The sequence below is a fragment of the Bombus terrestris genome, chromosome 12, assembly GCF_910591885.1.
Source record: "Bombus terrestris chromosome 12, iyBomTerr1.2, whole genome shotgun sequence".
Taxonomy (NCBI): domain Eukaryota; kingdom Metazoa; phylum Arthropoda; class Insecta; order Hymenoptera; family Apidae; genus Bombus; species Bombus terrestris.
This window is the reverse complement of record NC_063280.1, coordinates 3,289,473-3,310,798: the sequence shown is the minus strand read 5'-3', so window position 1 is coordinate 3,310,798 and position 21,326 is coordinate 3,289,473. Positions and strand designations below refer to the sequence as shown.

Below are 21,326 nucleotides of genomic sequence, written 5' to 3'. Positions count from 1 at the left end.
CCGCTGTATGAAAAATCGAACAGATAGAAACCTGGATGCTCGATCTCTCTTTCCAACGTGTTTGTCTCCCGATATTGATACTTTATCATCTTTCATTCCAGGCAAGAATTTAACGTCGGATGAACGTCAAAGACCGAAGATCTCTTCATTTTTCGTCGAAATAATCATGGATGGAAGTAATACAGATCAGAAACAAAAGGATTTCATCGTGTCTCGAAACAATTTATTTGCTTCCTTTTTCTTTTTTCTTCTTTTTTCCTTATTTTCAATCAATTAAATGAAAGGTACAATTAACAAAAATAAGAAATAAAGGTCTTTCGGTAGCAGAGATACGAAGCAATCTCCTTTACGAAACATCCTCCCAGCGGTTCTTTTAACAAGACTAATTTTCGTAGCGGATGATGTATTGTATCAACAACGACTCGAGCACAAAAGAAATTACTTGGTAACAAAGTTTACTAATAACGATTCGTTCCTTCTCTTCTCGCCGAGTTCGACTTTTTAATAAAAATGGAAAGTAATAGTGGCTCGTGGCAAGTCGGTCCGGCCTGGTCAAACTCAAACGAAAGTCCGTGTGTTCTTAGAAAGAGCATGATACCGTGACACGATGCACATATATGTATACTAGCCAGCTGCATCATCGACAATGGGTAAAGTGCTTTGTTCTAATTTTCGTTAACGATGCACTTTTTCCAAACTCGATCGTGCCTAATCTGAACTGTCGATCGTGCCTTCCATCGATTCGCCCTGCCAACCGTATACGAGCCTGTTTCTTGACCCTCTCGCGTCTTTAACCCAGTTTTCTCTGCGGTTCTTACGTATGCATTTTTCATTCCTTTCAGCACTCAAGGCGACACCGAGACTTTACTGTGGCCGAGAGCTACGATGCGTCATCCTCCAACAGTGACAGCCTTTCGATGACGATACCACCATCGATCGATCGGTCCTCGCTTCCTGAAGAATCATACCTTCCTGAAAGTAAGAAACGAAGGTTAATCTAATAGCTTGGAATTTCCACGTGAAACTTTATTCCGTTTTTTGTTCGTTAATATCCGTTTCGTTCTCTGTGTCTTATAAGAGGAAAAAAGAAGATCTATTAAAAAATGTTGTACATCACGGATGTAGTAGAAAGGCAGCAAAGATACGTGTACAAAGTCGAGCCTTTGCAAAATTAACGTACAGCCGTCGTTTCTTCTTCCACGCGAGAGAAACGAAAATTGAAAAGCCAACAAACTGGCCGGCATGCCGGAAGAAATTAATGAACGCGTTTACACACAGCGTGCATTTGATACAGCTGACAAGAATAAAAAAAGAAAAAAGCGAAAAAGAAGCTGGTCATTCCCGTCATCTGTACTGTGAACGCTTTATTCGTGGTTACGAAATTTCTAAAGCAAACTTTCGCGTTATTCTTTCGTCAGCGCAACTGCTTTTCCCGCGAGTCTCGTTCAACATTTCTTAATTAAGTGATTATTCCGATGAATGTATAATTTTCAGCGTACAATGGCGCTATTCGAAGACCAGATTTTCGCGTTCTTACTCTCGAACGATAGTCGTTTAAAATGGAAAACGAAGAAGCGTCGTCGGCAACGGAAACGAGACCCATTTGTTTATGCTGTTTTAGGTAAACGTCGTCAGTCATTCGAGAAAAGGGATTTATAAGTACTGTATTTTCAGGATAAAGAACACCATAAAGAACACCACGCCGGTGATAGTCAGCGCACCAAAAATTTGAACGCCTATCGAAACCTTCGTGGTCATTCTCTTTTCCTGTTACTCCCGTTATCTTGATTCTTCCTCGGAAGATCTCTCTTTTAGTTTTTCGTTCTTTCAAACTAAACGATACGCCGCGAGAATCGCGTAAAGAACAAACCCAAGGATTAATATTAACGCGACTACGTAAAATAACGCGCACATCGCATATCAACTTTATCCGGTTAAAAAGTAAATTTAATTGTACGCACCGACTTGCACTCAACTTCGCATCGCAGAAATAAATAAATAATATTGAAATACGTGTACATATATCGATATTACCTGTGATTACTTTGAACATATCCATTGAAATCAAAACGCAGCTCGACACAACAGCGACAACCGGTTCAATTATCGATGATATCGCAATATTAAATATCAGAAAACGATTGAATTTGTATAAACACAAAGACAGTCGATATGTTATTATAATCGCTGATATAATAACTCGAAGCTTTGCCGTAAATTTTACAAATTCGAGTGCTAATTAGCGTCAGTCATGACTGGTACCCGTATTAATTACGGCAAACACACGTATGAAATATTTATCCTGCATTGTTGACCAGAACAAGTTTCAGGCAGAATTTATCTGTCGACGTTCACCAATAATTCAACGCTACGTCTCTGTCAAACGAGTGTAACATATAAAACTCGAAATAACCCGAAACAGAGAAAAAAATACTCGTCCAGTTCCAAGCCGCGATTCTTTGTTTAATACGCGTCCCCTTCTCTGTCAAAGCCGTAACAAGAGGGCTCGAAACCTGGACAGGACCACGGTAATAAAATATTCGAGAGAGTCTCTTTGATGAACGAACTCAGGCCAAAGACAAGGAGATCGCAGATTCCGTAACGCGAAGCCACTAAAAAGAAAGAGGAAAAAGGACGAACTACCTCGTAGCCAAAAGATTTAAATAACTTTAACCGCGAGAAAATTTTCAAGGATCTCAAAGCCTCGAATTCAATTCAGGACAACTTGAAATCGTGTACCAGCGCGCAACGATCGGAAAAAGCAAATCGCACGTGTATTTGCGGAATCAATCGCTCGGGGATAACTTTCGATGTTGTTCGAAGCCCATGGCGAAATCATGATGTCTCCCATATTTTTCTCACAGGCCCACATCCGATCGATCCTTGCGTGGCAAAATATTGCGGGATCGGCAAAGAATGCGAACTGTCGCCAAAAAACAACACCATCGCCGTGTGCGTTTGCATACGAAAATGCCCGCGAAGGCATCGACCAGTTTGCGCCAGTAATGGAAAGATTTACGCGAATCACTGCGAGCTACACAAAGCTGCCTGCCACTCTGAATCGCCGTTAACCAGAAGCAGACTGATGCGATGTCTACACCATGGTAAAAATCTTATGTTATTTCACTACAAATTATTATCGAAGTTCTTTAACTATCCTCGAACACTTTGTGCTAATTAGCTTTGACACATCTATCAGACTGCTTAGATTCTTTCAATTATTTCTTCTATATTATTATTATTAGACTACATTATTATTAGACTATGGATGTTAGTGAAAATTTTGATTGAAGTGGAGCTTACGCAAAAATCGATTTAACCTAGTAAATATTTAATAAATACTATATTATGGGTATTTTATATATCTTTGCGTATCATGTGCATTCCGTGTAAGTATCTCTACACTTTTTAATTTCTTTATAAATCTCTGCAGCCTGGTTACTATCGAAATGTCAAACCCTATGAATCGTTTATGTTATGTTGCAAATAGTAAAACAAATTACAGTACAAATCGTCGATCAAATTTTGAAAGAAAATATTCCACTCGTATTTAAATTAGGTAAAATGTTAGAGCTAATGTAATTAAATTCGAGCCACATTTTAATCCAAAATCTCGTCTCTTTGAATCCAGACATCGAAAACGCTCATATCCGAAGAACCTTACACATGAATAGAACATCCCCTAAAACGGGCAGGATCGTTTCTTATCCAAGATCCAGAAGCCGAAAGAAGGGTGGTTTGAAGGATAACTTGATACCAGAGAAGAACGACTCGGACTCGAAGGAGTGCTCGAATCAAGAATACGAAATAATGAAGGTAAGAGGAGATATGTAGTGAAACGTCGCCTATAGTATTCGATCATTAAACGTTGTGCGATTATATTACTTCCATTCCAGGATAATTTGCTGCTCTACAATCACGCGAGATTAATGTCCCAAGATAACCACAGCAAAGAATACCTTGTCAGTATAATGTTTTCTCACTACGATCGGAATAATAATGGTAATTTGGAACGCGAAGAATTAGAACAGGTAACTTTCTTCTATTTTACTTTCTCCGCGATAATCAATTTAATCGATGATCGTATGTATTTTATGTGACAAATGGTAATTTGTAGTTCGCGGAGAACGAAGACTTGGAAGAATTATGCAGAGGCTGCAATCTCGGTCACATGATCAGCTATGACGATACAGATGGTGATGGAAAGCTGAACGTGAATGAATTTTACATGGCATTCAGCAAACTTTATAGTAAGTATTCTTTCAAACTCGATCTAACCATTGTAGCCACAAGTTTTCATGTTTTTAAAGGTTCAGCGATATTTTTCATTTAATAACGAAAGCCAAGATACGTGCATTTGTATAGAATTAAAATCTTTACGTACGTATAGTATCTTTTAAACTAGCGCAATCGTTCATAGGTGTCTCGGTGGTATCTCTGGACAAGTCCCTCGAGATAAACCACATATCCGCGAGGGTAAGCGATAATGTGGAAATCAAATGCGATGTCACGGGAACACCGCCACCTCCGTTAGTGTGGCGACGCAATGGGGCTGATTTAGAAACGTTAAACGAGCCTGAGGTACAATGAACAAGTAACAATTTCTTAAAAAAGACGACGACTCTCCTTTTATATATCTTTGTAATAAATAATTCGATAATAATTTAATAATTGTCATAGACAAGTGAACTTTCATACTTCAACAGTAATAAATCTATAATTACTTTTTTCTTCGGTAGATTCGAGTGTTCAACGATGGCAGTCTTTATCTAACGAAAGTGCAACTGATACACGCTGGAAATTACACTTGTCACGCAGTTAGAAATCAAGACGTTGTTCAAACTCATATCCTAAGTATTCGCAGTAAGTATTACGAATATTGCAAAATTCGTTAACGCAAGAACGATCATTTTTACGAAATTACTTTTTAGCTATTCCCGAAGTGAAGGTAACACCGCGATTCCAAGCGAAACGTTTGAAAGAAGAAGCAAACGTAAGGTGTCACGTGGCTGGTGAACCTCTTCCACGAGTGCAGTGGTTGAAAAACGACGAGGCGCTGAACCATGATCAACCGGATAAGTACGATATCATTGGGAACGGTACTAAACTCATCATTAAAAACGTTGATTACGCCGATACTGGAGCCTACATGTGTCAAGCTAGTAGTATCGGCGGTGTTACAAGAGATATCAGTAGCTTGGTGGTTCAGGAACAACCTACTCCAAGTAAGTCACTTGTTATGTGTATGTATAAACCTGTTCTTCTATACGTTAACATAAAGTAAAAAATAAATAGTCTCTCTGTCTGAGATATATAATTATATTCGCAAATATAAATAAATATATATATATCATTTATCAGTTATGTGATAAATTAGTTACTTACTATGCATATGTATAAACCTGTTCTTCTTCTACATGTTAGATAAGGTAATATAATACATACAGCGCAGTATCAGTTAATGAAAAATGGAAAAGGAAAAGTAATTGTATCTACAAATATAAAATATAGATCATTTATTGATCACGAATTTCGATAAATTAATAACAATTATGTTCTTATCTAGCGACCGAGAACGAAGAGCGGAGATTCTTCTCTTTCCACGAATGGGGCATTTTGGTATACGAACCGTCTGCTTGCCGACCACGACATGAAATTCGCTCTACGGATGTGATACCTGGTACACAGGTAACATTAAACGTGTTATTAAATAATTGTCTGTTGTATAAACAATTCTAAGTTTTCATAGTCGAGATTGCTATTGTTCAATAAGTTTCAAATAATTTCAAATATTTAATAATTATAAACGGTAGCCTGGACTAACAAATTCATTTTCATGTTTTCATGTATTAAATTTCGTAACTTAGGAATACGTGTGTGGCATTAAAGGTGTCCCTTGTTCATGGGGACGCGCGATTAATGTAGCAAATCGATATGTGTACGTCAGTCAACCAGATAAAGATCGCGTACTTGTCATCAGTGAAATACAAATGGTTATAGTCGATGTGAGTAAATTTTAATTTGTTGATATTGCTTTTATTCGTTAAATACAACTACTACGATTAAAAATAAATCTTACTCTCTTTATATATTAGGTGGTACCGACCGACAAAAACCCTGTTCAGCTCTGGTATGTTTCCTCTCTCGATCAAGTATGGATATTGAACTGGCGAAACGAGAAAGACATCGATGTAAAAACGGTGCAAGTAATAGAAGATGCTGCTCAGAAAAAAAAGCACCGAGCAATTCGACCAGAGCCTATCGATGCGCAATTTGATATAATCCAAAATATTTATATTCCTGAATCACAAGTAAGTCTCTTAATCATTGAAAATTATCATCTACTCTGAAACTACGTAAACGTAAGTATTACCGTATACTTTTCATCTTTTAGGATATTGAGAACGTGTTCAAATACGGTTACGTGAGTCATGCGAATCAACGTAACATGTATAAACTTGATTTAAAGAATATGAAATATACACGTAGCGCTGATTTAAGTTCTTATAATTGTGTTCCAGTGAATGTCCAATTTTCAGTCCTATGTGAGTAATTTATTTTAGTTATGTATTAAATTGATAAATGTTTGATACATAACTGAAACAATTTATAAATATACCTTACAATTTTTTCAGATGGATTTGTAGTAATCGAATGTCAAGAACCGGTTACCAACCGACCAACAGGCCAATTGCTGTTAGATTATTTAACTGACACCGTTCTTGCATACAAACCAAATCTTTTAGGGAAACCAACTATTTCACCCGACTCTCGGCACCTTGTCACGTTAGACAAACAAGACACAGGCGTAACTCTAGTCGTACAAGAAGTATCATGTAACTAGAATTTATTTTTTCTTTATAAGATTATTAACGGTATTACTCATAACAATTAACCAATCCTTTTTTTTTAGCTGATGGTTTAAAATTCGCATTTGACGTAAAAACGACATTGAATATCAGCGATATCGCGCTCTATCCATCACAAACGACGCACGGTTATGATATTTACGCATCATCCATTGACAAAGAAAACATTCTCTTCCTTGATCTGTCCACCGGTATGATGAAAATTTTAAAACACAATAATATAATAGTACATCAAAAGTTAAAACATTAATTTTTAACTATAGGTAAAGTGGAAATGATAACAGGCGTGGGTAAAGCAACATCGCCTAATTTAACAAAATGGGGAAACCCGAATAGACCAATTGTACAAAGTGGCATATTTGGTAAATATATGGTCAGCCCATCTAGTGATGCACTATTTGTTTTAAATGGTGAAACCCGAACAATAAATTGCGAGATTGGAGGTCTGGAACATCCTGGAGCAGTGGTATGGTTTACAGTGTCTTTACATTAAACAATCGAAATTTTGACAACGATACACGGCGCGCATAGATAAAGAAAAGTAGGCAAACACAGAAGAAACAGTGATATGTACATCACCATTTGAACAAAAGGGTAGAATAATTGTAGTTTTGTTAGGTTAGAGAAAGGAACGGTTGAAACAAATTTTGAGAAATATATTCTAACACCAACATACCATTATTCATGGTTATCGTTAAAATATCTAAAAAGTTTCCACGTACTGCTCTTCAATAATTAACGGCGTATTTTTGACACCATCGAGCAAATAAACGTTTTTGATCGTTACAATACAAATATTTATCGCGAAACATTTAACGATAAGATTTTTAATGTACATACCAAAGATCGTCTTTTACATACATATTTAACGTACCTAATCATTACCCTATCGGTGGCCTTAGTTTCCCTCGATTTTGCATATCTCAATCTTTGTACTAATATATTTCTCTTTCGAATAAATTTTTGATGGCTATAAGAATACAATTACAATTCTTCCAAATAGCAATTAGAATAATGTTATTTCTTACCCAACATGTACTATAAATTATTAAAATTTAATATTATTAAACTCAATATAACAAAACAATTTAGAAATTTGGCAATTTTTATCTCTAACGATATATTAAAAGTTTTTCGTTAAATGATATCAAGAGATATTAATGTTATAGCCAAAGATCAATAACTTGTATATCGTAGCTAAACCAGTTGATTAGAAAACAAGAAACAATCACGAAATTACATAAATCGAATGAACACAAATATAATACAGTATAATCACTTCGTAGTTGGCAGGTCTTAACCGAAAAATTAGAACCATTTCTTTTACGATAATTTTTACAGTAACCTATCCGGCAAAGACGTATAATACAGTTATCGGGCCACAAATAGTATATTAACAACGGGTATGATGATTATGTATTATAACGCATGCGTGTGTCCATTGTACACGTGAAAATACGAGCGCATATAACAAGTAAAATGAATACCTTGTAATAAAATTACAACAAAACTAATTTAATAAATAATCTGCAAATACAAATCCTTTTTGCTACAATGTACATGCAGATTACGAACATCTTAGCAGTCTTGTATCCATTCAGATAAAAAGGAATTAGTGATACAATGAATGGTTACGCTCCATCGTTAAGAATCGTACTTTTAAGTGTGTCTAGCCGTAACGTTCGCCTTTATTCACTAATAAATTACGTCTGTTCAAAACCTCAAAGTCTACTTTAATCACCTACTGTACAAATTCGACGTACGTTTACGCACTAATCTGGTATAAATACGCTTAGTTCTTTCCAAATTATCAACTCTTCCTTGCATAACTGCTGTTTTTCACGATTAATGTCATTAACAATCTGATAATTACACTATACCTTCCAATTCAATAAACAATCACCGATAAAATGCAAGAATTTACCCCTAGTGATAGATACAATTGACAGTCAATCAATTTCCACGTGTATATCCCGCTCGCTATATCGTCTGTAAAATGTTTACTGCGAATTGAACAGCATCAAATTGAATAATATAAGGAAGGAAAAGAGACACAGAGGCAGACCATGAACGAATTATTAGGAAAAATAGATCGAAAGATTTGTAAGCAGTTTTCCATTCAATATGACGTAGTCTGATCAACATATAAACGCAGCACCTTGTAAACTCTTCTCTTGATTTCCCAGTTACTCTTCTGTTTCTCACACTTTGTATGTCACTGGCACTATCTATTTGCCAGTTTCTTTGTTCCAGCACTGGTTATATATTGCACGATTTTAAATTGGTCCCTTGCCGACTGTAAAAAAGTATATATGCATTGCTAAAATCTTCCTCCTGAGGTTTTTGTCTGCTCGTAATTTCATCATTGTAGTAGTACCACATATCAGTGCGAGGATTTTTTGCGTATGCTGTATAGTGTCCAGCTGAGACCCCTTATAATACATTAACAATACATAAGAACATCTCTTACATCATTTTTAACTACGAATGAAATAAAATGAAGATATATACCTCCAAAATGACAAACGCATGCATAAAGATCGTATAAGTGTTGTCCAACGCTCAAACCAACCAAGGGAAATGTAACTTTATCGTCTAACTTCATACTAGTACACTCATAAAATACAAATCTATAATAAACAAAATACAATTATCCTATTTTGTAGAACAAATTTTATCTTTACGTCGCCATACAATCAAAAGTAAACATACCGTTTCAAATATACTATAAGGAACTTGGGATATCTATGAACTGTGAGAGTTTTCGTAGCGCATCGATTTCGTTCGCATTTTGGGCAAAACCAAGGATTGTATTCGTCTAATGTTTCACTATAAAATATTATTTATTAGTTATTTGAAAAATTTGTAGAACTAGAAAATTTTAATCATCAATGATAAATTTTACCTTTGACTAAATGCTTGAAGACAATCATATAAAGACAAAGGATGATGAGGCCTTTGTTTGCTGACGCTAACATGATCAATGGGCGATGCGGTCTTAGGAACCTGTTCCGTATAACGTACAGCTAGAGTATCACCATTACACAAGATTACCATACCCGTTTCGGGTACACTGCACCCTGTACAATGTGTAGTATACATACAACGAGAACAATGATGCCCCTATTAAGAAAGGTGTATTCGTTAATATATTTAATTCTATATCAAAAACTATTTATATTGAGATTAATATCCACAAAAAATAATAGAGATTCTAACCTGTCCTGTAACAAAATGAAGTGTATAATTTCCTTCTTGTGGTACATTTTTTCTTACAATATCATACAAGTCCTTAGCGTTTACTCTTGAAGGTAATCTTACTAAATGCGGATATCCAAAAAGTTTTGTTCCTTTACGATTGTTTGTCGTTTCATTTGTTGTATCATGTCGCAAGACCAATGGTACATTTAAGATCCTAATTGCAGGTCTTGGTCTGCCTGTTTGATCTATTTTAATAAAGGATGATGCAGTCATATAGGTTGAACACATTGGACACATTTGCGGTTCCGTTTGATTTTTGAAGTAATTCTGTTAAATTAAACATAAAACAATAACTTACAAAGTTTACATTGTAACATGTGAGACTTAAATATATACTTAAAGTTCAATTTTTGCAATGTGATATGACTGTTAAAGGATAATATAATACCCTCAGTATACAGCAGCTTCAGATTAGTCTGAATTGAGTTCCAAAGTATAAGTCTTTTGGCTTGCGGATTGTACTCAAATAGCGAATCATACGGGGTTCCATCTTTTCGTTTCCAAGCACCTCTACTTCGAGCGAAGTTTCCTGGGCTAATTGGCAACAAAAAGCTATTTCTGGTTCCCGTACGTACCCTTATGATACCGTCCGGCTAGAACGTTTATTGACTGAATCTCAGACCTTCCCGAGGTGAAAACGTGGTAACTATGTACCTTGCCTGTACACCCCTTCCGCTAGATTGAAGCTGCCGTTTTCATCATCGGGTTTACGTATTATACCAATTACGATTATGCGAATAAAGTATCAATAATAATGTAAAAAAATGAATTAATAGGAAATTTTGATCGTTTAATGCTGTTCATTAGAAAAATTCAGCTACAGAGTAGCCTACCTCAATACAAGTATCGCACATAACAAAGTTGCAACTATTTCCGCTATGCTTTTTCAAATCTCCGTCCAATTCTTCGAGACAAATTGTACATGGAATTTCTTCTCCCATAACTGTACATTTTTGACAGGAATCAGCCTCCGTTATACGATCTCCACCACCGTCTGATACTGAAGTGTACGCATCAGGAGGTTCCGTGAGTTCAAAGGCATATATAGATCGATTTGTATCATTGATGTGTCTCAAGAGTGTATTGTCATCCTTAAATGTAAAACCTTGATGTACAATCCAACAATGACAATTCCGTCTAGTGTGATAAGTTACAGCAAACAAGATACATAATTCCCGATACCTACGGTGCAAGGGTAAAATAATATAATCGAGGAATGATGGCCATAGTTGGCCAATAACAAGAAAGTATATAACGAAAACCAAATTAAACATATATAAAAGAATACAGAAACAAAGAAATTGAATCTGTGTGATGGAATGTAGCCTCGTAACTAAACTTTACGCTACGAGAATGTTCTTCCACAACATTTACTCTTGGAGAGCAGTATCAACGATTATCGAGACTACTCGATAAGCCGCCTTCTTCACCCTCCATAATTATTCTCGCATTAACATATAGACCCACGCACCGTTTTTCATGATATGGAATAAAATTTAACTTTATCCCTAATTAAAACAAATAACTTGATACATCCTTAAAAAACATATTGGATTAAAGGATTATCCTAGTAACCTCATTATCCAAATATCTACTAAATCTGCAGACTTCTTTGAAATACCATAAACTCACAATGGACTGACTAAACGAATAAAAATTTCTTAATATATACATACATGCAATAGGAATTAGTTAAGGAAGAGTTAAGCTCTATATGCTTACCAGAATCTTTGATATATGATTTTCTAAAACTTCGGCAAGTGCAATATTTCTTACTGCAATATTTTCTTTCCCAAGTGTTTTTAGTAGCTCCTTCTTCAATTTCCCAATGCGTGATTGCTTATTTAATGAAACAACACACTTTATAGGTTGATCACCATTTGCGGGAACATATGTAACGTTTAATTGTCTTTCCATTGCATGGGGCAGCGGTACTGATAAATACATGAAAGGTTCATATGTAACAGAAACATGATTACATACTGCACAAACAACCTATAAAGGAAATATAACAATGAAAGTTATTTCAATCGTATATATAAATAACATGTATATTTGTAATTTAAACATTATCATATATCAGCAAAATGAGACCTGCTTTTTATGCTTCGCAAAGCAAGAAGGTATAACTGCTGAAGTTTAATATAGGAAACATTTTACGGTAAAAATCAATTATGTGTGTAAATTACCCCAACGCAGTCTCCATAGTATGAACATAAAGTATCATATATGATACAATAGAGTTACCTTGCTTTTAAACTGTCCCTGGAAAGTATCAACGATAATACTCCTATTAGATTTTAAATGCTTTGCCCAATGTTTGTCAGCTTCAAGCTCATCTTGTGTCTCTATAGCACCATTTCCATAGCTTTGTGACATTCGTGTACATTGAGAACTAATGCTTCCTTGACCATCACGTTTATGATTCTTCTCCTGATCATCCAGTCTCATACGTTTTACATTACATTTTTCTAAGCCATTATCATATTCTATATCAGAACCACTTGATGCATAATCTACACCACAATTGACTTTTTGAACATTGACTTCCTTTATTCTTTTGATACTGACACTTTTATTGTCAAAATCATGATTTTCCATTAGATTTGAATTGTCTAAAGGCATTCTACGAACATTTTCCTTTGGAAACTTTTGAGAATCATAATGAATCTCATTATTACATTCTTGTTGTGTTACTAAAAAGTTTGCATTGCTAGTTTTCGCTTCTTTATGAATATCATAAAGACCATGATATTTTGGTACATTTTTCGAAAGTTCGATTAATGTTTCCAGCCTTAACGAGGGTGCAACTTCACTTTTTTTTTCGTCAACTTCATTGTGGATAAACGTACTTGACTTTGCTTCAACAGTTTCATCAGAATCAAGCGTTTCTTCATCATCTTCACCATCGTTTAAAGGCGATCCTCGTGGCGAATTTGCAATACTATCTAATTCACCTATTGGTGAACCTAAATCTAAAATCAATTAATTTTTATAATTTCTGTGTATGTACCATGTATATAATTTTTACTTATTATAAATCTATATTAAGTATATTTTTACCTCTTGGTGAACCTGCCATAGTAACATTAGGACTATTTGGACATTCTGGTGATGGTAAGCAATCATACATTTCCAATATATCCGTATTACAATTGGAATTACTAGTGGCAGTGACTGGGGACATCATTTTCCCATTTGAATTCTCAATTGAATTAATAGAGTTGGCAGTGGTTGTAGACGAAGGAGTTTGACAATTTTTTGTACACTTTGCTGTATTCATTTGTTCATGTAAAGAATCCAGTAACAGTGCAAGAAATTCTTGACAATCATGCTGTTAATTATTATTTATAATAATTATTTAAATTATTCAATAATAATTAAACAATCTATAAAGATATCTTATAATTACCTGTCTATTGTCTTTAAATTGTGAATGATACGCGCCTAATGTCTGTTTAAATTCAGTAGGCCTAAGGACACTATATTTTCCAGACCACATTTTGCCAAGAAGTACACTAAAATGTGCCATCAATGATCCTGGAGGAGGTAGTTTTTCCCCCCCCTGCTGTAAATCCAAAAAATGTCGCAGGACTGGTGGTGTTGCAGTCAAACATTGCAAACCAGCAGCCATAAAGCAAGTATTACCAAGATTACGAAGACCACATACTCCAGCACGTAAAACTACATCTTCTATAACATAGAAAGACACAAAAATATTACTATTCAATAAACTTAATAAAGAAATTCATTTCAAAATGAAACTATTAGAAGTGTATACATAAATACATAAGAATTTATACACACCCATGGGAGAATCATCTTGAGAATCTCCACCTTCTGAAAACAAATTATTTAGAGCTGGAGTACCGGGAGGTAAAAATGGGCCATACTCTATACCAGTTCCGCTATCACCAATGGGATCTGCACCAACATCTGTGAAATCATTTAAACCAGGTGGTGGTGGAAGTGGAATAGCATAATCTGATGTAGAACTATTTGCTTCAGTCCTATAACAAAAATGTTGATATAGACCAATATGATTTGTTATATATAGCAATATATATATATATATATATTGCTAACTATTTGAACAAGTAATATTAATGATACCATGTATCTTCGATTCCCATATTAACTTCTGATGAAAGCAATTTATCTTCTTGAAGAGTTAGAGTATGATCTAAAGAAGACGTCAGTGGACTGAGACCAGTAGAATCTAACACCTCTGATATCTCTGCTACTTCAGGCAGATAAAAGATTTCAGACGATCCAATCATTGAAATATTTTCTACTTCTGAGACATCCACCTTATTGTCCATTCAGATAGTAAAATAGCAAGTGTTACCTAAAAGTATAATTATTACAAAAGAAAGAATCAATGTACATTTGTTAAAATCAACATTATATCTTCTTCTAACATAAATACATTTTCTTCAAAAAGTTTTTCCATATTAATACTTTTTAAAATAATAAAAGCTTATATTTGTCTTAGCAAAAATTCATGAAATTAATAATTTATATCTATAACAAATACAAACCTAATATATATGAAAGTATAAATATCTAATACTATGAAATATTACAATACAGAGTACATTTACTAGAAACAAAAAGGTTTTATAAGATTTATTTGTTGCTTTGTTTTTCTTCTATTTTTTTGTTAATATAACATGCATTACTTAAGTATGTTTTATTTACTATAAAATTAACGATAAATAAACATGAAGGAACATTACATAAAAACATAAATGCCATTTCATACTAAACTTTTGCAAATTATATTATATTACATAAAATCATCAAACAATACTTAAATCATCCTAACCTAAGACGTCGGGTACGATTACCGCGAATTCTTTGGCGTCCTATTCTTGTAAGCCGGAAAACTCCTTGAGGAACAATTATTATCAGTAACTGGATTTTTTTGTTTTTTATAAGTAAGATTATGTTATATTGGCTAGTACACTGATCAATATGGAAGAAACTGAATTCTATAGTCTATAAAAGTACAACTAGACCTTGCCCACTCAAATCGTAATCATCCTGTAATGTTGTAATACCATAAGTTCGATATAAATTTACACAGAAAAATCATACAATTTCATATTTAATATGAATGCATAAAAGAAAAAACAAAAACAATATTCACTTACATTGCAGAAAATCCACTTTCTTCTTCGTGAAGTATCTATACCGCCATTGCAGTAAACGGCATGGTCAATGGAAGCGTTAGAAAAGGAAGATTTACCTACGGCGCTTCAGGAAGTTGGCATATTTTCTAATTTATAATGTAGGTACTTCCTGCTTCCTAGGGAAATTTCATTTGCGCGCCTAAAATTGTATTTTACATTTGATAAAAGCTTTCGTTTCTACAAAAAATTATTTTATGAAAGACGATGTGGATATATCAAAAAACAATACATATTTCTTTTACTTCAGAAGAATTATATCTGATTATATATATAAGTAAACAAATTATACAGATACATGTGTAAAATGTAAATATTTTAATAATGTTTTATTTTATATAAATGAATCAGAAGATCTAACTAGATCTAACTGATTTTAACGAGTTTAATGAGAAATCCTTTTATCTTTCTTTTATCTCATGGAAACACTCCATTTGTGTATACACATTTTCATTGAATATATGTATATACAATACCCATACATATATTGAAACTAACAAAGCTATATATCTACTGATTTCTTTGACACACACGAGGGAAACAAATTTAATCATGTCTAATGTCAATTATCGTACTTTGTCACTCCTTTCTCCTCAGTGATAAATTAAACTATATAGTATAAATTAATTAGTAATTGTACTGGAACATATTTTAAAAAGATATAGCAGTCTATATGAAAAAAATGCAATGATAACTGAGTTTTAGTACAAATAAGATAAGGTAATGTTTGATCTGGAAAGAAAATAACATTTTATGACGAAAATTCGTTAATAAAAAATAATCATTTTATTTAGTTTTATGAAAATTATATTATTAACACTAGTAAGATTATTTTGATTCATTACTATTAGTATAAACAAGCATATACATTATTCTTATTGTCACTCTTATTAGACATAATAATAAATAAATCTTTGATAGAATTAAATTATAATTTCATTAATATTTGACACTTATATGAAGAGTATTCATCCACCACACAAGGATTTTCTATTAAGTCTTTCAAGCAGTAGATAATACTTTATTGATAAAAATGTCATCATCAGAACAATCAATGATTGTACAATCGAAATTTGTCTCAGGGGAGACTGTAATAATTGTATCCTTTTATTAAAAAGCAAGATTATTGTCTCTTGCGTTTTTAAAGAATGTATATAAGATATATATTTATAAAACCTTAATTATTTATAAAGGCAATGGATGCATCATTAATACAAGGTTGGGTTAAAGCTGCACGAATTATAGCACTTCTTAACAAGGGAACCACTCATGCATTGGTTATTTTAATTACTTCAAGAACACCTCCTCAAGTTTATAGTGATCTTACCATAGAAAGAGTATTGCCTATTGATCAAGATTTTAAATGTAATATAAGTATGTAATTTTATTTAATTGTTTACATGTTTAATAATCAATTTATATGTAATTGCAAGTTACAATTGAACTACAACTATTATAATATTTTATCTACAATTTATCAAATTTCATTTATTAGATACTGATGAAAAGCAACAAGATGGTTTAGATGTTTATCTGAATGTTACATCAAGGAAATTACACCTTGTATTTGAAATGAGGCCTGGAGTAGCAACTAGCTCCTTAGTGTCTGAGATATTTAGGGCTATAGAAGGTAATCATGTTATTTATCATTTAATTTTATATTATCAACAATATTTTTCTATTAATAGTTAATATATGTTTTTTAATCATTATAGTATATCAAAAAACCAAGAATTCAGCATCAGAGTTTTTATGGGTTCAAAAATTGACAGGAAATACACGTAATTTAAGTTCTAATACCAATGAAGAAATACAAGATAATACCGATCCTGTTAGTAGTTATACTAATTTTTATTATAATGATATTTTTTTAGAAATTAATAATGGAAATTTTAAAATATTCTTTATAGTTGGTAGATTTAGAAAGTCCAGTTTTAGTTGTAACAAGACGCAGCATTGCTTCTGGCAAATCACCAGTAGCTGCCAGAGAATCAGCAGTACGATATCAAATGGCATGCAAAGAAGATGATTATACATACAGTAAAACATTTCGGTTTGTTTTATTTTCCTTATATATTATTAAATATGAAATATTTCTATTTGTCAGTCTATAACCAATTTATTATAGTATATTTATTGGTACATGGAATGTAAATGGCCAACCGCCAAATGGTATTAAATTGCGTGAGTGGTTGAGTTATGATAAAACACCTCCTGATGTATATGCAATTGGATTTCAAGAATTAGATTTAACTAAAGAAGCGTTTCTTTTTAATGATACTCCAAGAGAAGAAGAGTGGAGGTATAAAATTTATAAGGAAATATTTACGTTTTTATAATTATTTAAAAATATTATTGAACAGTACATCAAAGTTATTATTGCTATTTGTGCTATTAATATGTTTATAGGCAAGTTGTAGCAAAATCTCTTCATCCAGATGGTGTGTATGAGCAAGTAGCTATTGTGAGATTAGTCGGTATGATGTTACTTATATATGCTTTACATGGTCATATACCTTATATAAAAGATGTATCAGTTGATACAGTAGGTACTGGTATCATGGGTAAAATGGTAATATTTATCATGTCTTCTAAATGATTAAACACTTCAAAATTCAATATGTGCGGTATTATAGCAATTTAAATCTTATCAGGGTAACAAAGGAGGCGTAGCAGTAAGCTGCTCTATTCACAATACATCGATTTGTTTTGTTAATGCTCATTTAGCAGCACATTGTGAAGAATATGAAAGACGAAATCAAGATTATGCAGATATATGTGCGCGATTATCTTTTGCAAAATATGTTCCACCTAAAAGTTTTAAAGATCATGAGTAAGTGTTTTATTCAAATATTGTTTCAGAGTATATATTAATAGAAGTATATTTAAAAACACAAAAATTTTTAATATAGCCAGATCTATTGGTTAGGAGACTTGAATTATCGAATAACAGAAATGGATGTTCTAGTTGCTAAACAACATATAGATGCAGAAAACTATGCTCCTATCTTAGCTTTAGATCAATTAGGTCAACAACGACGATTAGGCCGCGTTTTACAAGGATTTCAAGAAGCAGAAATTACATTTAAACCAACATATAAATATGACCCAGGCACCGATAATTGGGACTCAAGGTTTCACAATTACATTTACAATTTTTCTCTTTGTATTTAAAAACTTTTCATTGAGCATAAATGTATATAATCACAGTGAGAAAGGTAGAGCACCAGCATGGTGTGATCGTATACTATGGAAAGGTGAAGCAATTACATCAATAGATTATAAAAGTCATCCTGAATTAAAAATTTCGGATCATAAACCCGTTAGTGCAATTTTTGATTCTCAGGTAAATATAAATATTTTTTAATAATATATAAATTATATATTCTTGAGCTTTATATTTTTATATCTAAAAATTTATAGATCAGGATCATAGATATGACAAAATATCGTAAGATTCATGAAGAAGTTATGAAAAAACTTGATAAGTTAGAAAACGAATTTTTACCACAAGTGATGGTTGATACAACAGAAATCATATTTGATACTTTGAAATTTCTTGAACCTAGCAGCAAAGAACTTATTATTGCTAATACTGGCCAGGTAAATAAATTTTTCAAACTTATACACTTATTGTGTATATAATAATTATACTGTTCATAGGTACCAGTTCAATTCGAATTCATAAAAAAATTAGGCGATGCTAGTTATTGTAAAGATTGGCTGGATATAGAACCGTTTAAAGGTTTTATAAAACCAGGTATGATTTCTTCCTCTTTTTCTTAACTTGATTAGATATTTTATAATCCTATTTATACATCATATTTAGGAGAGAAATGTGATACTAGATTCGAAATATATGTCGACAAAAGATCGGCATGTAAATTAAATTCTGGAGAAGATAAATTATATGATATTTTAATTTTACATCTTGAGGGAGGAAAGGATATATTCATAACTGTTACAGGTAGCAATACTTTTAGTCGCTACTACATTGCTTTTAAGAAACAAAAAGGCAGATTATATAATTTTCTTAGGTACTTATGAAAGAAGCTGTTTCGGATCTTCAATGGAAGCTTTAGTTCACATTCCAGTACCAATTAGAGAAATTCCTATCGGTAGATTAATGGAACTCGTAAGCGTATTACATATATATATATATATATATATATATAAATTATATACATAGGGTATCCTATTTAAATTAATTCAATTGATGCTGCTGGTCAATTGGGAAAAATTTCTTACATCAAATTATGTGTCCTTTCAAATCGTTCAATTTTGATCTGAAATATCTTTTAATATCATCAACAGTTTCCAAGATATTTGAATGGTACAATTTAAATGGAACATCCTGTATATAAAAGAATAAAACTAAAATACTATAGTTAAGTTAATATTACTTTATTTCATCGAATTGTAGGAAAATAATAAAAATCTTTCTCAAGAACCATATGCTATACCTAAAGAAATATGGCTATTAGTTGACAGATTGTATCGACATGGTATAAAAACGACGGGGCTTTTTGAGACACCCGGACTTCCCAGTGAAATTATAGCAATAAGAGATTGGCTAGACAATTGGAGCCAAGATCCAATGCGTATCCTAATCTAAATATTAACTTACAATATTATATATTATTATAAATAATTCTGATTCCTTAACTTCTACAAAGCTGGTAGCGTACATTCAGTTGCAGAAGCATTACTTTTACTTTTAGAATCTACAGCAGAACCTTTAATCCCGTATAATCTTCATAGTGTATGCTTATCCGCAGCAACAAATTATTTACAGTGCAAACAGGTGTGTAAATCTATAATTGTTTAAGAAAAGATAATACTATATGTTATGTTCCTTATTATTTAAAATATTTTGTCGTAGATTGTAATGCAACTTCCAGAAATAAGGAGAACAGTTTTTGTTTATATTTGTTATTTTTTGCAAGAATTATTAAATCATACTCAAGATAATGAATTGGATGCCAAAACCCTCGGTAAGGCTCTACACTATACTATTTATTGCTATAATTAAAAAACTTATTTGTTATTCATTTATATTGTAGCAACAATATTTGGATCAATTTTTTTAAGAGATCCACCAAGAAGTAGATGTGATAGAAATCAAAGTAGTCGTACTCAGATCATCCAAGCAACAATTGACCGAAAAAAAGCTGCATTTGTTTATCACTTTTTAGTAAATGATCAAAGCGACTTTATTCTTGGCCGATAGTAATTAGTATTTAAAACTTAAAAACAAGTATTTATTAAATGCAGTGCAGCTAATGCAAGCTTTAAACGAAATAAAATGTTTTGTTTAGGAGAAAATAATTTTATAGGTAGCAGCATGTTAAATAAATATTTTATGACATTAATATTTCTATAATAGTACTTAACAATTATGCGAACAAAATTTTTATAATGAAATAATGCACGTATATAAACAACTTGCCAATCCAGAAACATTTTATGATGAATACATCGTGTGCTTACATGACATATTCCTATAATCAGATAAGAAATTCATATTATAATTTCATCTAGTCTTTGTAGCCTAAAACGGTTAAGTATGTATTATACATGACTTTATTTATAGCAAGAAATTGTATTGATTTAAGTTAATTTTATATCAGCTTGTAATTATTATTGAATATTTAGAACTATAACACTGAATATATAAATTACTTGTTCAACGCTTATGACTGTATTATATAAGATTATTTAGAACTACACTATCAATACATGTTAACTTTTGTATCAAAATTTTATTAAAAAATACATATAAATTGTAATGTATATAAGTAATGTAGTTCATAATATTTTATAGACACATAATTTAATAAATCATGACAATTACATATATAATAAAAAGACATAAAAATAATCCATACATAAAATTTAAACAATGATTAAATACAAAAATTAATGTTTCAACACGTATGTATTGTAAATTTGAAAAAAGGACACAAAACATTAAAATGATTTTAGAATATCGCAAAATACATAA

At 32.4% G+C, this 21,326-nt stretch overlaps 3 protein-coding genes across 8 annotated transcripts in view; 2 read left to right on the top strand and 1 right to left on the bottom strand.

Annotated features, from left to right (window-relative positions):
* The window catches only part of LOC100651536 (follistatin-related protein 5), a 46,790-nt gene extending 38,201 nt beyond the window's left edge, over positions 1-8,589 (top strand). For both annotated transcript variants that reach the window (XM_012314586.3, XM_003399476.4), the window contains exons 3-17: positions 843-978; positions 2,865-3,104; positions 3,632-3,816; positions 3,897-4,031; positions 4,118-4,250; positions 4,421-4,581; positions 4,740-4,863; positions 4,932-5,225; positions 5,567-5,688; positions 5,868-6,005; positions 6,096-6,311; positions 6,395-6,545; positions 6,636-6,836; positions 6,914-7,060; positions 7,133-8,589. In XM_012314586.3, the coding sequence (XP_012169976.2) occupies positions 843-978; positions 2,865-3,104; positions 3,632-3,816; positions 3,897-4,031; positions 4,118-4,250; positions 4,421-4,581; positions 4,740-4,863; positions 4,932-5,225; positions 5,567-5,688; positions 5,868-6,005; positions 6,096-6,311; positions 6,395-6,545; positions 6,636-6,836; positions 6,914-7,060; positions 7,133-7,362 (2,613 nt within the window). In that variant the 3' untranslated portion in view covers positions 7,363-8,589. The remainder of the gene's footprint in view (positions 1-842; positions 979-2,864; positions 3,105-3,631; positions 3,817-3,896; positions 4,032-4,117; positions 4,251-4,420; positions 4,582-4,739; positions 4,864-4,931; positions 5,226-5,566; positions 5,689-5,867; positions 6,006-6,095; positions 6,312-6,394; positions 6,546-6,635; positions 6,837-6,913; positions 7,061-7,132) is intronic.
* Positions 7,505-15,406, bottom strand: LOC100651414. Of its 3 annotated transcripts, XM_048411132.1 has the most exons (15): positions 15,287-15,406; positions 14,959-15,176; positions 14,244-14,478; positions 14,031-14,140; positions 13,938-13,970; positions 13,543-13,823; positions 13,194-13,464; positions 12,378-13,105; positions 11,853-12,125; positions 10,964-11,221; positions 10,089-10,397; positions 9,775-9,992; positions 9,582-9,698; positions 9,381-9,499; positions 7,505-9,301 (listed from the first exon to the last, which is right to left on the bottom strand). In XM_048411132.1, the coding sequence occupies exons 3-15, from the start codon at positions 14,450-14,452 to the stop codon at positions 9,129-9,131; spliced, it is 3,099 nt and encodes a 1,032-aa protein (XP_048267089.1). In that variant the 5' UTR covers positions 14,453-14,478; positions 14,959-15,176; positions 15,287-15,406; the 3' UTR covers positions 7,505-9,128. The 3 variants fall into 3 exon arrangements, with proteins under 3 accessions (XP_048267089.1, XP_012169977.2, XP_048267088.1); XM_012314587.3 differs by having other exon boundaries at positions 13,938-14,140; XM_048411131.1 differs by lacking the exon at positions 14,959-15,176 and having other exon boundaries at positions 13,938-14,140; positions 15,287-15,382.
* Positions 15,407-15,819: 413 nt separating this feature from the next.
* Positions 15,820-21,115, top strand: LOC100651293 (type II inositol 1,4,5-trisphosphate 5-phosphatase). 3 transcript variants are annotated; one of them, XM_012314582.3, is made up of 19 exons: positions 15,820-16,042; positions 16,286-16,421; positions 16,516-16,696; positions 16,818-16,952; positions 17,038-17,153; positions 17,233-17,375; positions 17,451-17,624; positions 17,732-17,894; positions 17,977-18,155; positions 18,235-18,456; positions 18,533-18,668; positions 18,746-18,925; positions 18,986-19,082; positions 19,152-19,289; positions 19,360-19,457; positions 19,746-19,923; positions 19,999-20,126; positions 20,205-20,316; positions 20,386-21,115. In XM_012314582.3, the coding sequence occupies exons 2-19, from the start codon at positions 16,356-16,358 to the stop codon at positions 20,550-20,552; spliced, it is 2,613 nt and encodes an 870-aa protein (XP_012169972.1). In that variant the 5' UTR covers positions 15,820-16,042; positions 16,286-16,355; the 3' UTR covers positions 20,553-21,115. The 3 variants fall into 3 exon arrangements, with proteins under 3 accessions (XP_012169972.1, XP_012169974.1, XP_048267092.1); XM_012314584.3 differs by having other exon boundaries at positions 16,244-16,421; XM_048411135.1 differs by having other exon boundaries at positions 15,820-16,421.
* Positions 21,116-21,326: the final 211 nt, after the last annotated feature.

Bases quoted from the DNA above. Each gene is read 5' to 3' on its own strand.
- LOC100651414 (XM_012314587.3), bottom strand. From the start codon at position 14,452: ATGGACAATAAGGTGGATGTCTCAGAAGTAGAAAATATTTCAATGATT. The intron at 13,465-13,542 runs GTAATTATAAGA...AATAATTAACAG, and splicing joins AATTTAAAGACAATAGACAG to CATGATTGTCAAGAATTTCT. The intron at 13,106-13,193 runs GTAAAAATATAC...AATTGATTTTAG, and splicing joins TATGGCAGGTTCACCAAGAG to ATTTAGGTTCACCAATAGGT.
- LOC100651293 (XM_012314582.3), top strand. From the start codon at position 16,356: ATGTCATCATCAGAACAATCAATGATTGTACAATCGAAATTTGTCTCA. The intron at 17,625-17,731 runs GTATAAAATTTA...ATATGTTTATAG, and splicing joins CCAAGAGAAGAAGAGTGGAG to GCAAGTTGTAGCAAAATCTC. The intron at 17,895-17,976 runs GTAATATTTATC...AAATCTTATCAG, and splicing joins CTGGTATCATGGGTAAAATG to GGTAACAAAGGAGGCGTAGC.